Below are 18026 nucleotides of genomic sequence, written 5' to 3'. Positions count from 1 at the left end.
CAAAGCTTAAACAGTCAATCAATTAAAATGTCATGACTGACCATATTGAAGGCTGCCGACAGATACGATCAGGGTTGCCTTCCCTCCTTCATACAGTATCGGTTGTAGCTCTTCAGAGGCAGCAACCAAAGCAGTTTCCGTGCTATGTACAGCACGGAATCCAAACTGATTTGGATCTAAAAGGTTGTTGTTATTGATAAAAGATGTTAATTCTGTGTTCAGTGCCCTTTCTAGTATTTGTGAAGGAAACGGCGACCTGGCAATGGGACTGTAGCTGCTTGGTTCTGCTGCATTGAGGTTAGATTATTTTTTTTTAAGGGAAAATGGAAACGGAAACCATTTTCCAGTCAGCTGAGAAGAATCCTGTCTTTATAATTCCATTAGGAATATTGGTGAGTTGATTACTTATAATTTCCAATGCTAGATGGATTTTCCGTGGAGGACAGGGTTAGATGGTGAGCCAGACTTAGTTAATTTTATCAATTTTAGAGCTTGTTCTGTATCCAGCGAGGAGAACAATTCCAGTATTTCGAATGAAGGTGGGGGCATATTGCCTGTGTCATCTGGTCTGCAGTGCGAATTGTTAATTGTAAAGGTGTCAACAATGTCTTCAACTGTGCCCTGAATGAATTTGGCAAGAGAGTTGCGAAGGTCCTGACTACAGTGATAATTATTAGGGTCTGGTACTTCGCTAGACTTTTTACTGTGCGAAAGAGTTCTTTACATGAGTTTTTAGACTGTAAGATTTTAGAGGAGAAGAATCAGCTATTTTCTTCCATAATTAGTTTTTGTAGTCAGATATAGATGAAGCATATTTCTTTTTTTATCTATAGGATCATAATTAGACATCCATTGCCGTTCATTCTTCGACAAAGCTGCTTTTGTAGCTTTAGTTTTTCAGTGAACCATGGTTCTGACTGGGTTTTAGGCCAACTAGAATAAGATTTAAACTGTGCTGATAACTCTACCGCTGCACCAATCCAGGAGGAATAATCATGCACTGCTTGATTAACATCCGAGTTGATAGGCAGCTTAGTGTTGGAAAGAGATTTTTGAAATTCCAGAAGATCCATTTCATTCCAGGTGTGACCATTTGTAGCTGGGGAAATCTTTTTATGTCTAGGTTGTGGGCAAGGAATGTTGACCTTAAACATAACCGATCTGTGGTCTGACCACAGTACCAGTAAGGTCGCCATAACTTTCAGTAGGGAATTATTAGTAAAAATGCATGAGTGGGATGTCTGACCTTCTGCTTGAACTCCAAATTGGCCATTGTGTCAATTAAAGAAGCAGGGTCACGGTCATCCGTTTTTTCTAGATAGACATTAAAATCTCCTACAATGGTGAATTCTGACGAATCAATATTAGCCTTGATAAATAAAGCTATCTAAAAAAGTGTAGTGTAGTTCCTATTATCCCAATAGGCTCTGCGCATTGGAATAATACCTTCAATAGTATAGGCCTAGACCAGACATTAACTAGGTCTTCTATTGTCGATATTAGACTTAAAGTTTTGGGTTTGCCAGCTAGCTCAGAGTTCACTAGAAACTTTCTCGAATAGGCAAGGAGGAGTTGAACCTCCCTTGATAGACAAGAAGGGATTTAGTTTCTGACAACCATAGAACATGACAACTTTGCTCTCCCCTAATCAAGAGTGTGTATCTAGAGTCGTGTGAAAACAAAAGACAACTTATTTTACTCAGTCAGTACGTGCATTCTTAGTCTCACCAGATTGTAGAGAAAAGGAAGAGACAGGCGTGTTCAGTAAAAGATGTTATTTATTGATCAGTCTCTTTTCTCATACAAGAGAAATGGATCGATATTATCGCAATACTTATGGTTAAGTAAAGTGCATACAATAAAAGCAGAAGTATAAAATAATACTGTAAAAACATTTATATGGTTTCTAAGCCATGAGGTGGTTTAAAATGGATAAAATAGATACATACACATATACATTTGACTAATCGTACTCAACTGGTGTTTCTAACTACGCCTACTCCGGTGTACCTGACCTAAGCCTAATACGTGGGCGGGAATAGAAAGTAGCAGTTTAAGTTAAGTTTGTTTTTCCAAGTGACTGACTCAAGAATTCTCTGCAAGGGGTTATTCAGTTCTGTACCTTGAATCTAGGATGAATAAGGGATGGTATCTCTCATCTCTGGTCTCGATATTCCAGGCTGCCTGCGAGGGCTACCCGGAAGCGCCGGAGCTGGATTTCTCGGCAGGAGAAAGCAGCGTCTCGTTCTCAGCGCGTCAGGAAGGCGGGGCTGCGCCAGCGGGGTCTGCTCTGCTCTGGGCTTCAGCAAGTCTGGCTGCTCCGATCTCGTCACCACCGCGTGTGTTTGCTTAAGGCAATACCGGTAATATTTATACCTGTAAGGTGCCGAGATTGACGTAAGGATGGACATAGATACGTCAATAAGGATGTCATACGACTTGGTCGTTAGCACATTCTTTTGCTGAAGTTCTCGATGAAATCAAAACAATGGCCGCAGGGTTTTTCCCAGGTTGTCATAGGTTTGATTTGTTTTGAGAACTCTGTATGCCTTATCAGGGGCTGGAGGAATATCGCTTGTCTAATTAGATGGCAAGCGTTATGACCTAATCAGATAACACGTTCCTGTGCCGTAGTGTGGCTTAATCACATAACGGTTTCTGCATCCTGGGATGGCTGCTAGTTAATTTGTTAACCAGAACAGGGTCAGGAATAGGGGGATCGATACAGAACCTATAAGAATACATCACAAAAGCAGCTGTTGAACCTGGAGGCAATAAATTAGCAGACCCTCAAATGTGTAGCATTTGCTAAGTTCTATCTGAAACTAGATGTGACATGCTTTCCTCGGGAAGGACTTATATGAACAAGAGAGGGATTTAAAAAAAAAAAAAGAGACAATTACATTTTTATTCAAAATTGTGGTGTGGCTGCATTGTGTCCTACCTTGATTTTAGTTGATTAAGTTATGAAATTACACAGCTGCAAAGTATTACCTTCTAAGTTTTTCATCAATAAGCTGCTGATTATAGTATTAGGTTTAAATTGAGACTTCTGCTAGTGAACAATCACATTTCAAAGTATGTATTATTTTGCAGGATGCAGCAGAGCAGTCCCAGGGTGCATATTTCCTTCCGGAGTTTGCACTCTCCCCTCAAGGAAGTTTCCTGGAAGACACAACAGGAGAGCAGTTCCTTACATACCGCTTCGATGATCAGGTCTGTTAGCTAGCATGAGCCTTGTGTTACTTTGTGTGCACACATAAGAAATCTAAAGTAATGCAAATGTTTATATCTAGAACCCTTGATGTACATTCGAAGAAAAAAACATCAGGTTAGATCACATGATATTTGAACTTCTCTTGCAGGGTTGTACTAAACAAAGTTCTCCTTTCCTCACAGAAACAGTGTAGCAAAGTTATAGTTTTCATAGGAAATCGTGGACTGGAATGTAGGTTACAGAGACTGTGGTATCAGGACAAAAGACAGGTGGCATCAGTGCTTAAGTGGAGCTGGTAGTTGTCAGGGGGCACCAGCACTCACTTATTTTTACACATCAAAGATTTACAGATAGCAAGAGAGAGAAAAAAACACAAAATAGAAAGGAGGCAATCAAAGATGGAAAAGCTATCATAAAGGGAGAAAGCAGGAACCTGCAAGACTGAGTTAAGGGGCAAGGATCGTCTGGTCATGGATTCAACAGCTATGAGGTGGATTGATGACTATGCAGTCTTGGTATTTGGAGCACCATCGTTTAATTGTACAGGCCGCTAGCTTTGGGCATTGGCTCTCATTCTTTTACAAATGAACCTCTGGGAGGCACCCTTTCAAATTGCTAAGTCAGGATGCACAACTAAGCCGAAAGAGGAAGAACAAAGTTAATAAACCAGAAAACAAGCCCAAGTCATAAGCCAGCAGTCAGACCTCCAACCATTCAGAGAATAAGACATTGATGGGTAAATATTTTGGTGTTGGTTCACTTAGTCATGAGAGCACCTATGTTTAACTAAGGTGCACAAATGGCTTTAGTTAGGAGTGCGAATTCAAATTCTATGTTTTTTGAAGAAACTTAAATGTACACCTGTAAATTGTTTAATTCACATGTGATATCATAAAAGTAGGGCCCATTTTTACGAGAGAGTTGATCGTCTCTCAGCAGCAGGAAGAGGGTGTTTCAGTGTGAGAAAACTCCAAACAAACATGAGTTAGTTAGTATTTGCAAACTTTTCACAGCCACTTCTCACCACTGATATTGTTCGATTTAATCCTGTCATGGTCATGAGTAAACACCCATCAAAGGTGAAAAATTGCAAGGGAAATTCACAAATTGTTTGAAGGTGAAGGAGAAGGGGTTTTCTTCAAAGGGAATTTCCTTACACAGAAAAATAGGGAGCAACTTGCACATTTGGTATGGGTTTATACATGGATAAATATAAAGCACGAACAATTAAGCAAGTGTGACTGCTTAAGCTTGTTAACTTTCTTGAAAAGCTAGAACTGTTGCAACCTTGCAGGAGTACTTTTTTTTAACTATTCCAGCTGTAGGTGGAAACCTGCAGGTGTAATCAACAGATGCTTGTGAATGTGCGAACAAATATGTGTCTAACTTTGACATTCGGACATGTTGTGTATAACTTAAAGTAATGTGGTTATTCATGAGGCGTTCGTACAACTAGCTTCCAGAAATGTGTCACATTTGGCAAAAGTACAATATGTGTTAGAGGTGGGAAAGGATCCACAACTCTGCATTTTTTTCCTCTTCCTCATGTTCCCTCAATCCAATGTGATAAATTTCAGCCAAAACTACACAAAATGCTCCCATTCATTTCAAAAATATATTTTTCGGGATGTACAAAGATTTGAAAAGCAGCTATGTTTGAAATACGTTTCTATTAGAATTCTCATCTGGGCCAATTATTCTGTCCTTTGGAGACTCTATTTAATGTCACCCTTTTGCTGAGCCATCACAATACAATAGATGGCTTTACCTGTGCTGAGTCTTACTGCGGGACATTCTCAATCGCAGCCTTATCTTTAACCGGTATTGCATGCGGAAATATTATCAAGCCTGATTTTGCTGTAGAACATCTTACCTATCCCCATGGAAAAGTCTGAGAATGGAGTAAATATATACCAATAGTGATCCATTTTATGGAACAAGTAGAATACTTTACTTAATTTAAAAAGAGGAGGGATGGGTTATAATATTCAAAATTAGTCAAGTCAATTAAAACTTTATTCGGCCACGTTCTGGCCATAAAAGTACATTTTACATAAAAACACGTGCATTACAGGTTAAAATACACTTGGTTAAAATGAAGTCAGAATAAAAGACGTATTCTAACGACCCAGGTCATAATTGTTAACCCACCACATTATCTCTTTTATGAATTGCCCCTGATAAGAAACGTGCTACCCCGTAACAAACAAATGGGGAAGAAAGCATTTGTAGGTAGATCAGTGCTGGCCTAACTTGTGCAAATTGGCAATCTCTTAAAAGTGGTAGAATGTATTTAACTTGCAGCTTGGTATAAAAACCACAAAAGAACATAAAGTGCAATAGGTCTTGTTCAGAAAAGTTATCACAGGCACATGGTTGCAAGGAACCTACATTTTAAAAACCTTTGGGTACAGTTAGTAGCCAGAGGATACAATTAAATCTAAATCTAGATAAAATAAAGCGATGATGCAAATTAACAAAAGACCAAAATGGTTTTGTTAAAATACCAGGACTTAAAATCATAAAATGTCTACATGTAGGTTTCATAAGTTCATTTGCTTCTCTATCTGCTGTGAGATGTAATTAACAATGGAATTTCTGCAGCTCTGTCCAAACTCATGCAGTCCTCTAAGATGTCTGGTTTAGATTTGGCTTTTCTCTGGACCAAATTTTTAGCCAGCATATCAGGGGTGCTACAGCAATGTTATCTGTCAAGTAGCCCTGCTTTAATTCCTCATGTATAATAAAAGCTGGAATATTGGAGGGAGCAGCTAGGAGTTTTCGTAAATGTCTACCCCGCGAAGTTCATTACAATCCTTGTAACCCCAAACCATGCTACCATACACTGTCATAGCGACACATTTCTCATTGTATGTTTTCAGTAGTGGTTGTATGGGTTTGCTTCCGAGTCTTCTAGCGAAATCCAGTGAGGGTCCAGCTGCTCTTGCCAAGGTATTTTTCTTTAGAGCACGCTGTGCTACCCAAGTACCCCTGTCATCAAATAATTCACCCAAATATGGATAAATGGGCACATTGGTTAGCACTCCTCCTTTACAAGGAATGGATTTATTCCCCCTTTTTGGGTAACCAATTGACATTACGTGAGATTTATTTAAATTTACCGCAAGATCAGGAGCTACCATAAAATCAATAAAAGTATTAACTAAAGATTTCAACGCATTTGGGGTCCTGGCAATTAAAACTGCATCATCCGCATATAAAGTGCTGGGAACCTACTTTAGGAATGTCTAGACAAGAGTTAGACAGCACTGCCCCCAAATTATTTATATACAGTGTAAATAAAACCGGGGCAAGAACGCACCCCTGCCTTACTCCTCTTTTTACCTTCCAAGCATTAGATAAGGAGCCATCCTCATTGTGCTTCACAGAGGCGATTACATTAAGGTGGGACCACCGCAAGAAACTTACTAAATTCATGTCCATCCCTATTTCTATTAACAAGTACCATAGCTTGGACCTATTTACCCTATCAAAAGCGGACGTTAAGTCCAAAAACACCAATGACATACATCTTTTTTTAGCTAGGGTATATTTACTGGTAATCATGAGTAGATTCATACATTGTTCCACTGTACCCCTGCCTTTGCGAAAACCAAATTGTAATTCTGGCAACCCTTCCTTTTCTTCTAACCAGGTTGCTCGGCTATCTAAAATTACTTTCCCCATTATCTTTGCTGCTGCGTCCAACAAAGAAATTGGACGATAACATCCCGGAACTTCTCTAGCACCTTTTTTAAAAATTGGCAAATCACCGCCGTTGACCATGAGTGTGGATGACCTAACCTTAAGGCCGCATTGAACACTCAGGTTAACATTTTCACCCATGCACCCGGGTCTGACTTATAGAGGTCCACAGGTATCCCATCAGGAACGGGAGCTTTCCTGGCGGATTATTCAAAATTAATCTGCTGTACTATTTATTTCTTGACTAATGATGTAGTTTAAGTCACTTGTAAACATTCCTCATTATTCAAAATATATGAAAATTCTTAAACAATAGTGAGTGGAATGAAAACATATTCCTCCATACATTTCTAAATAAAATGCCTCATTTATATTATATTTTATGACCAATTTCTTTCTTTCCCATCAGTACTTGTGGATAGATGAAGAAGGTGATTTGTTCATACTTCAGAATTTTCAATCAGATGCCTGATTTTGCTTGTCACACTTGTCAAATTTTATTTGTTGTGGTGGATTGTGTAGGAGTCTGCAGTGCATGAGCTGGAAGACTGTTCTCACAATTTTATTCTCATGCTCATTCAGATTGTTCTGTATAAAATAGTCTAAAATCCATGCTAACATTTTAAATAGCTTTGTTCATGACTCATTTGTTAACACCTTTGAGCTCAGCCTGCCTGCACTTTTGTAAACATTAATGTTCATTTCAAAATACTTTGTTTATCATATCAAGTGTGGTTCAAGTCTAGAGAGGAAATTTGTGAGTATAAGAGATGGGATGTAAATATTAAAAATAATGATCTTTCTCGACTATATCATTTACAAGCATATTGTGTTTGATATTCTAAATCATGCTTTGTTGTTTGGACTAAGTGTTGACTGAAAATTCCACTTAATGTATAGTGTGATGGTTGGTCCCATTTCTCAGAGGCACTTGTGCACTCAAGTTCAACTTAGCAGTGCAGATGTGAGGGCCTAGCTGTAATCAGTGGAGCATGATGTATAAGTGAGACAAACACTTTGAACATTGTGTCCGACAGCCCCCTAAAAAAGTGTGTACCATCTGATGTTATATGCTTCCTCTAAACAACAAGGAGAATGACAACGGTGGATTTTTACTATCCAGTTCCAAATGACCCCCTAAGTCCTTTTATTTTTTGCTAGTCATCAATTATGAATCCAAGGTTCAAGCTTTGCATAAGACAATTATTTAAAGTGGATAAGGGGTGACATGTTTTGTTCTATAAAATATCCATATTCAAACCTCTGATATAAACTATATGTTTAATTGTATTTGTGGGACTAATTTGGTTGGCACGAAACAAATGTGAGAGTTAAACATAACCATTTTATTCTTGTAGTCTGTCAATTTTCCACCTATTGTAGCGACTGGAAACCCTGCTCACTCTTAGAATTGAAATTAATTTACATTGTCATACAATAACCCCAGCTGGATGGTTCCTTTGTATATGAAGCCCACAAAAGTTCCTTTCTAAATTTTATGCATTTTCACATTTAATATCTGGAAGTTGTCTTCTCTCCCTTGTCAAAACAATAAGCTCGCATTTGGGAAGTGCTCATTGTCATGAGTCCAAAAGCAATTAATCTGTCCTGTGAGTCCAAACTGGGTTTGTATTTCATATCCCAGCTGGCACAGCATCCGGCTAACAATGTACCAGGAGAAACCTACTTTCCGATTTAACAAGCCAGATTAGATTTATCCATGGCCCATGCATGGCATACCTCCTCTTGTGACTCCAAGTCAAAATCCTACTTCCTGTGGTACAATAATTCTCAACACTCGCATGCATTTTAATTCTACATTTGTTGGCATGAAAAGCAAGTCAATATAGAATTTGGAATAGTGAAGGAATTAAAGATTGTTAGCAACTTTACTTGTGCAATAAATATAGGCAATCTAGTCATTAGCAAATTTGACCCATTAAAATATGTGCAGAGAGGGCTTACAGTTATCTTGGTTGAGAACTAACAATGGCAAGCTTATACTATGGTTGTTAGCCTAGGATGTCATATTGGGTGTATATTACCATGCTCTATTGAGATCTTGAAGGATTATATTGTTTCATTTATTGATTTACCACTATGTACATTCGTGGCATTATATACACACATTCGATCAGTTGTTTACCTTTATGTTTTCCCTTATGATTCGTTAGATTACATTTTGCCCATTCTGGGTAGTAGAGAATGCAACAGCTACTGGAGGAATTTCTCATAACACAATCGTTATTGTTTCACTCGCACATGAGCTGTTTCTTCTATATAAAGATATACAAGATATAATTTCAGAAACCTGTTACTTTCAGAAACTTGCTGTGTACACTTATAGTAGTAGCGCCCATTGGTCAATTACCAAAGAGAAATGTGATATATAATGCAAGAACAATCTCAAAGAGAAAATACATGTGTTAAATTCCCATCTTGGCTCTTGAATTGTATTTCTTCTTCCTCTATTACAGCATATGTAGAGAAAAATAACTGTGTATAATAATCCTTGCTTTGCCATGCTTCTTTGCAGATTCTGCTTTGAGTACACTATGATCTGTACATGTAAATGCCAAATAAGGTATATGCATTTCTTGTTATATTTTGATACAGCATTTTGGTAAATAAGCACTTTGTTAAGGTTTTCTTTTGTAAAATTAGAAATATGAGGTAGACATAACGAGTGAATGCATGTTCATGATGAGGTTGCATCAGTGTCGTAGATAGTATGCATAAGTAGCTTCTTGGGTGTATTATGAAAGGAGGCACATGATGGTTCTTAGAGTGACCAGAAACAGCCAGATGTAGTCCCACAGCATCTTCGAGCATAGGATCGTTTTTTGCTTCTCTTGTCATTGGAGGGTGAATATGCTTTCCAACATTTTGCTATGATTCCAAAACTACTATTGCAGATGGGAGACACCAGGTTTGTCTGTTTTTGATTACTCCTTGTTAACCAGCTCAGGCCTAGTTTCTCTTGATGGAAACATGTGTAGATGTATTGTTAATTCTTTCATTTTCACAATTGTGTTCAAAATCTAAATCTGGAGGGAAATCAACATGGGTTTAAATAAGTGGCTCATATCAGTTTCAGACATCTTTTAAGGGAAGCATCACATTTAGCAATGGAGGCTTGGGCACCAAGGATGAGTAAAAGGTATGAATCAGCCTGAAGAGTGTGAGTCAGCTGGATGTAGTCCTAGGAGAGCCTTTATAATGGAGTGATTAATTTTTGCTGGAATTGTAGAAAAGGTTTTGAGTTATCAGACAGGAAATTATTGTAGATTGGTGACTGGTATCTATAGTCCGATGTAATTTCACTACAGGCTGTCTTGGCAAGATACTGATTAGCCAGTTGAAGATGCCTTTGTTCAATTCCTAATGTACTGTTGCTCTTTGTGCAGCTGTTATTGGATGCTGCTATTCAATAAAATAGTTGAGTACATAATCTGAACTTCAATGTCTTTATTAAAATCTAGGTTTTTCTAGACACTGCAAGTTACTAAAATCATCATTTCTCCTAGGGAAAAGCCTTTCTCCTAAATCCATACATTAGTAGCACCTAGTTAGTCTTTTAAGTACTGAAATAAAGCAAATATTTATCCATCAATTTCTATTAAAACATATTAGGAAGTAAGTAAGACAAGTGTGGTAGGAGTAATTGGTACTGTCAATGCTATGTGAATTACACATTTTGTCCAGCTCTGGAATGTAGAGATTTTTGCATAGAATTAGATCCTACCCCTCTTCCCTCACAAAATGCAACATCTGCTTGTTTGAGTTCACCAGCATGGTAGTGGGAAGATGTACAGCATTTTATCTGTACTAAAATTTAGATTGCAGAGTATTTTGGTATGGTCAAAATGGATGCAACTGATAATTAATTCTAGGCTGGGATGTTTGTGATTTGTGTGAGTGTTGCACGGTTGGAATGGCCTAGTATTCTGAGCATGGCAGAAGAGGGGAGCAAGAAGAAAGCCGCTATATTCTGCAGATTCGATCCATGGAAAACTGTAGGGGCTTCCACTCACCACCATGTGTAATTCTTCTATAGTTTCCTAATAATTCTATTGCATTTATGAAAGTAAAATGTACAGTCAATTGGTTAGAAACATGTTATGTCAGTAAAAGGAGCTGTCTGCCAGCCTCTGACTTCACCCTCACATTGACCTCAAACTTCTTCTGTTAGGATATCACAGCTAGCCTGGGAGGGTGGTATCCATTTTTTATGAGCAGCTATAAAGCTTTAAAATAACTGAACATTGATTCCGGAGTGGAATTAGTCAATTAAGGACAGTATGGGCTACAGAAGCTTTTTTGCTGTGCAGAATATCTCAAGAAATCTTTAATTTCTCTGGTCATTCAGTGCATGTTACTTTAGTTATTTGCTTTACTTCTTATTTCTTGACATTATTCAAGTCTAAAGCTTATTTACTATAAACAAAAGTCAGCTACATTACACTTAGAAACCCCAGAGGGATACTGTGGAGTCAATGATGACACAGGAACAGACTAATTTGTAGGAGGGAGTGGTTTATTAGTCAACCCTCATCAGCTTCCCCACAGCAACCGAGATTTCATGGAATCTTTGGGAATGATGTACATGCATTCCACACTCCAATGTGAGATGACTAGGAATGTGGAATACATGACATCACAACACATTTCCCTCCTTTTATAAACATTTTAATTAAACCAACAGTCCCAATTAGTCAATTGGTAAAAGAACAATTAAATAGAAAGCAAATGTATATATAATCTAACGTTCTCTAAACAAAAAAACATGTACACTAAAGACACTCTATACATCACGAAACCTGATGGGTTTGGTAACAACCCTCTTGCTTCTGCGCAAAACAACAGGAAGAGTGTCCTCCTCAGTATTACCTTGGATACTGGCATCAGACATACCAAAATCTTCGAGTTGTTTGTTTCTACCATGCACACTCTCCTTTTCACTATTGCTAACAATTTTATGTACTCTATTTTTATTCCACCATTCACGCCCTTTCACCCTAACAGCATTTTTGGAAACAGCATCAACCTGTACAGGGTCTTTGAACTTCGAATTACCTTTTACAAAATGAGTAGGGATCTTGATTCAAACCCAATCCCCCACCTCAATCTCTGTGTGATTTACTCCAACTCTATGTTTGTTATCATAATGCTCTTTCATCTTGCTCTGGTGCAATTCTACTTTAGAGCGTAAAGTCTCATCATGAGGATTATCTTTGTCCATTTTAGACTGTGCAGGACACAACTTTGACGTTGAAAAATGCCCCCTCATGAGTTCAAAAGGACTCTTATCCGTTACAGCATTGGGAGTAGTGCAGTGAGATCATAACATACTCTCAACAGCCTCTTGAACAGGAACAGAATTCTGAATAGACCATTGGATGCACTCTACCAGTGTTCGGTTCATCTTTTCCACCAAGCCATTAGCTTGAGGATGATGAAGAGCAATCCATTTCTGAATCATAGCATTCTTCTCTAGAAAATCTCTCATCTCACTGGAAATAAACTGAACACCATTATCTGACACCATTTCTTTAGGTACTCCCTCCCTTAAGAAATTCTTTTTTTAGAGACTTTAAAACCAAACTAGTGTTGGGTTCCTCCATGAAATCTACTTCCCACCACTTGCTAAAGTAGTCAACAATGACTAAAGCAAACCTGTATTTATGTAATAACATTATGGACCAATGAAATCAATCACAATTTTAAGGCATGGTCTTTCAGGTAAACTACAGGGATGTAAAGGAAGGGTGGTGAGTTTAAAACTCTTGTCACTGTTTGCACAACTGACACACCTTTCAATTTTGTTAATTATGTCACTGTCCATTGCTGGCCACCAGATCTTCTCTAATTTTTCTTTTTGTAATTGTTTGCTCCAAATGACCCTCTTGTCCATTTTCTCTAATTATTTGCCTTAAACAAAAAGGGGGAACAAATATGTCACCTCTCATCAGAATACCATTCTTCTGAACATGTAGTGCATTTGCAATTTTCGCGTAAACCTGCAAGTTCGCAGGTAACGCACGTTCTCTCGGCCAACCATCGCAAACTTTTTGACTATGACAAGATCTCCATCATCTTCCATACCTATCTTCCATTGTTCTTCACTGATACCTTGTCCTTGACACACATCCACAGCTGCTATTAAACATTCATCAAAATCTTCATCACAATCATCAGAATTGGTATCAAAAGAATTGGGAGAACGTGATAAATAGTCTGCCCTTACATTCTTCCCACCCGGGATATACTCAATTTTAAGATCATATTGTAATAACTTGGCACTCAATCTCAAGATTCTTGGTGTATGGTCTCTGATGACAGTTCCAGATAGAATATTCACCAAGGGTTTGTGATCGGTTTGCAACACAAACCTCCTTCCCCAAATGAAGCCTTTACATCTCTCCACTGCCCAACAAAACGCTAAAAGTTATTTCTCAATTACAGAGTATATTTTTTCATTATCTCATAATGATCTTGAAGGAAAACCTAAGGTGACTTCTTTTCCATGCTTGTTCATGTTAGACAAAGTCGCACCCAAACCATCATTGCTTGCGTCTACTGTGATGATACATTGCCTTATTGGATCAAAAGGTGCTAGGACATTTGGAGAACTAATTTCTTCCTTGAGATTGTCAAATTCCACTTGACACTCAGCTGACCATATAAAAGTTTTTGTTTTTTTTAAGTTACTCCCTCAAATTGGCAGTTTTTGCTGAAAATGTTTCAACAAATTTAGCGTAAAATTCACAAACACCTAAAAATGATGAGACGTTCTTTGGTTGTAGGACAAGGTGCTTTGGTGATGGCATCAACTAGACCAGGTCTTGGTGATATTCCCTTTTCTGATATGACATGACCTAGATACTCTATACTTTCCTTTGTAAATTCAAATTTTTTGAGATATGCAACAATGCCAGCCTTTTGGTGTTTCTTAAGAACCTGTTCCATTAATTCAACATGTTCTGCAAGGTCTTTTCCTGCCACCAAAATATTGTCTTGAAATGTTACAACACCTTTTACACCACTCAAAACATTCTCCAACACACGGTGGAAAACGGAAGCGGCGGAAGCCAGTCCGAAAGGCATTCTCTTGAATTGAAAAGTTCCAATGGGAGAGACAAAGGCTGTAAAGTGTTTGCATGATTCATCAAGAACTACCTGATGATAGGCAGAAGAAAAATTAATTTTACTAAATACTTTTGCACCAGAGACAATGTCATCAATGCGTGGAAGAGGATGTGAATCTATCCAAATCACTTTATTTAGACTTCTAAGGTCCACACAGACTCTAAGTTAGGCATTTTTTTTCTCGCGATGACCAATGGAGATAACCAAAGTGAAGACTCAATTGGTTCTAAGACATCATCCTCACACGTTTTTTTAAATTTGTGACAACTTATCTCGTACACTAAAGTTTTATGTTTGACTGAAGTAGTGCCACTCTGAACTTTGATCATGTATTTAAATCCAGAAATTCTTCCCAACTTTTCACTGAACACATCTTTATATTTGTTAATCCATTTCACATCACTGGTTACTGAATCAGAATGATCGCCACAAGTATGATCTGCAACCAAAGAGACTTTAACTTTTCTCCCTGGTCTTAGTGTCATTCCAAATAATCCTTGGTGGTACCACCCCAGGATATTGAGTCCCTTCTTTGCTACGTAGATTTTCCCAAAAATCACTTTCTCTTTAAATTTCAAGTGCCCCTCAAAATAACCTGTTAATTCAATCTTCCTCCCATCATAAGTGAATGGATTTCTATCTGGTGGAAGTAAAGACTTATGATTCCACATTTTCTTAAACAGTTCATCAGTGACCATGGTCAATTAATAAGTTCACAGTTTTCCCATCTACAATAATATCCTCATAGGGGTCAACACAATCCATTTCATCACTTTGTACCACAACTATCAAATCTCTTTCAAATTGTTCACTTACAGATGATTCATAACTCATTTCATTATCAATAACCAAATTAATGCTGATATTTTTTTTGGGGTGTTTGACAAACTTTTGCAAAGTGTCCTATCTTATTACACAACTTGCATTTTACATTTATTGCAGGACAAGGGCGTCCATTAAAATCATGTCTCGTGTTACCACATCTAAAACAAATGTTCTTTTGACTGAAAAAAATATCCTTTCCTTCTTTCCTTTTAAAAACATACTTGCTTTGCCCTTTTTATGCTTTATTAATGCTCTCTTTACTATGTTCTTTATCTACTGGCACCCCACTGTCATTTTTCTTTGTTAACTCTTCAGATGATCTAAGTGAAATTTCTATACTTTTCACTATATCAATTGTTTCTGTGAGTGAAGGGTTTTTCAATGTTAATAACTTTTCTTGGACTTTATTATCCCAAAATCTGACCACAATTTGATCTCTAATGAGCTGGGATGTGAAGTTTTCAAACTCACATTCTGCTGCTAGAGTACCCAAAGCAGCAACATAAGTAACTATTGATTCATCCTGTTGCTGCTCCCTAGTAAAAAACTTGTGTCTGTTTACTATTAAACTGGGTAAAATATTGAATTGTTTTCTAATTTTTTGACAGCTAATTGATATTCGTCAATATCTTTATCCTCCTCTCTCACCTCATATGGTGGGAGATGTTCATAGACTGACTGTCCTTCAATCCTTAACTATGTTCTAATAATAATTTTTTCCTTTCTGGACAATATCTATTTCTACCAATTGCACCCCTTAATTTCGTAAAAGCTCTGTACCAGGAACGCCAAGGAATAGGTGGATCACCTGGTACTTGAAGGAAAGGTGGAGGTGCATTAGGATTTTGCATCTTAAATCACACCAATAAAATAGAGAAGAGAAATTATTAAACAATAAAGATAAAAATGACAAGTATCTTGGTGATAAATTCACAAACTATATACTTTGAATCATAAGCAGGCTTTGAAAGCACTGTTGTTTAACATAACAATAACTGATGGTTTGTGAAAATGGACATGCTTCCAAAACATGTGTGCGTGTTACAGTATAAATCTGCTTCTTTGTTGCTTCTCACAAACACATATTAATGGATATGTAAACGTGTACTAATGGACACACTTCTTAAACATGAGCGCGTGTCACAGTGAAAATGCTTTGTTTTGGTTTATCACGGACACGCTATGAATATGCTTCTTTTTCTCTTTTGTCCAACGCGCATGGAGATTTGTTTTCGATGTGAAATCACTTTCTATTCCGATTTCAATGTTATGTGCATTGCTTTGTTACCATGGGAACAGTAACTGAGATGCACAACAAAATGTCCGCCAGAGCGTGGAAGCGTTCAGACACTTACGTAGCTGTCCGCCAAGTAGATGCCTGATCCTGGGATGGTTCTTTGTGACGTGCAACTTGAACCAATATCCGCAATATGTCTGCAACTAAGTGCCAACATGCTGATGCTGACTTTACTATCATTCTTGAATTGCCTGATCCCGGGTTGCTACGTGTGACGTGGGACGCGTTCAATGACGTGCATATTACCTGTTGCACTTCTTTCTTTTTTTTATCTTTTCAATCTGAAACACCAATTTAGGGAAGCTGAAACTTTGTGGATGTAGTGATGCGAGAAGCACGCTGGATAGATTTTGTTGCGAACAAGGTAAGGGCAAAGTCTTACTTACTGTTTTCTTTTTAAGTTTCTTTTTTTTCCTTCGTGGAGCACGCGTTGGTCCTCTTGTAGTTAATTGAGGTTTGGCGTTTTCTTCAGATCGTCGACAAATTTGTGTGGAGTCAATGATGACACAGGAACAGATGAGTTTGTAGGAGAGAGTGGTTTATTAGTCAACCCTCATCAGCTTCCCCACAGCAACCGACACTTCATGGAATCTTTGGGGAATGATGTACACTCCAATGCGAGATGACCAGGAATGTGGAATACATGACATAACAACAGATACATCATTTGATTACTACATATTTAAGGAGGATCAGCCTGACAGTTGAGAAAGCCTGTCAGCAGATTTTGATATTATTCCAAGCGTTTGCTTGGAATCTCTTGAGTAAGCCTGTGCACACACACACCGTTTGTGTGTGTACATTGTTTTTTTAGATGAAATATACAAAAATGAGCTTCCTTGTTGTGTGTCAGGAGTAATGCATCTTTTCTACTGCTCATTCCTCTAGTTGTTTTCCTCATGGTCATTGATTAATTTAACTTGTGTGACATTTCTGCTTTTTAAAACATTCCAATATTTTTATCGTAATGATGAATGGACAATACATTCTACAACTGTCTTTTCTTGAAACATATGAGTGCAACCTAACAGTTAATTTGCATTCTTTGAACGTTTCCTCTTTCCTTTGACAGCTGAGCAGAATTTTAATTTTTTCCTGTATGAATAACCTACTTGACGTGTTGTGCTATAAATCTTACAAATAGAATTTACCTTTGGTCTCTTTAAAACACATGCACTATTTTTCATCTACAAATGTGACTGAATGGAATGAATAACTGTGGTTGAATGAGTAAATATGAAAGTTGGATATAGTTTCCACTGTTGGTGAATAGTGCCAGGATCTAAGAGCAGAACATAAATTGTTTTAAGAAACTATGGCTATTTTTTTTTCTTGTGAAATAAGGAGAAGGAAATCTTTGAAGAGTGTGAAATGGCCAAAATGTTCTGGATTTTGGAAATGATTATTTATTAAGAAATAAAAGTTAAACAATAAAACAAGCGAATGCTGAGTATTTGTTTCAACTAAATATGGGTTCCTCTAAATTTTGACTGTGTATGTGTAATATGAGGTTTCTTATTATTGATGACAACGACAACTAAAACAATAGCAGCAATACTACTACTGCTATATAATAATAATACAAATATTTCTAATCTTCAACCTGGTCCTCTTACTGAGACCTGACAGAATTACACTTTATTTTCTATCTCCTATAAATAACCCAATGGACATTCTGATTTTTTCAATGTTTTTGCAATATCTTAATCTATTAACCAAAATGGTGAAGTTATACTGATTTCCAGCTTGTTTATACATTCATTTTGATATAGCAATAATTTTGTAAATACCTGTTTATTGTTGGTACTTCCTCTATTTCTCTGTTAAATGTTT

At 37.5% G+C, this 18026-nt stretch overlaps 1 protein-coding gene across 1 annotated transcript in view; it reads left to right on the top strand.

The window, feature by feature from the left end:
- ADAMTSL3 (ADAMTS like 3) overlaps positions 1–18026 on the top strand; it is a 2298702-nt gene that overhangs the window by 486643 nt on the left and 1794033 nt on the right. Inside the window, exon 3 of the mRNA XM_078684728.1 lies at positions 3097–3216. Within this exon, the coding sequence (XP_078540854.1) occupies positions 3097–3216 (120 nt within the window). The remainder of the gene's footprint in view (positions 1–3096; positions 3217–18026) is intronic.

The sequence above is a fragment of the Lissotriton helveticus genome, chromosome 3_2, assembly GCF_964261635.1.
Source record: "Lissotriton helveticus chromosome 3_2, aLisHel1.1, whole genome shotgun sequence".
Lineage (NCBI taxonomy): Eukaryota > Metazoa > Chordata > Amphibia > Caudata > Salamandridae > Lissotriton > Lissotriton helveticus.
This window is presented reverse-complemented; position numbering and strand designations above follow the sequence as displayed.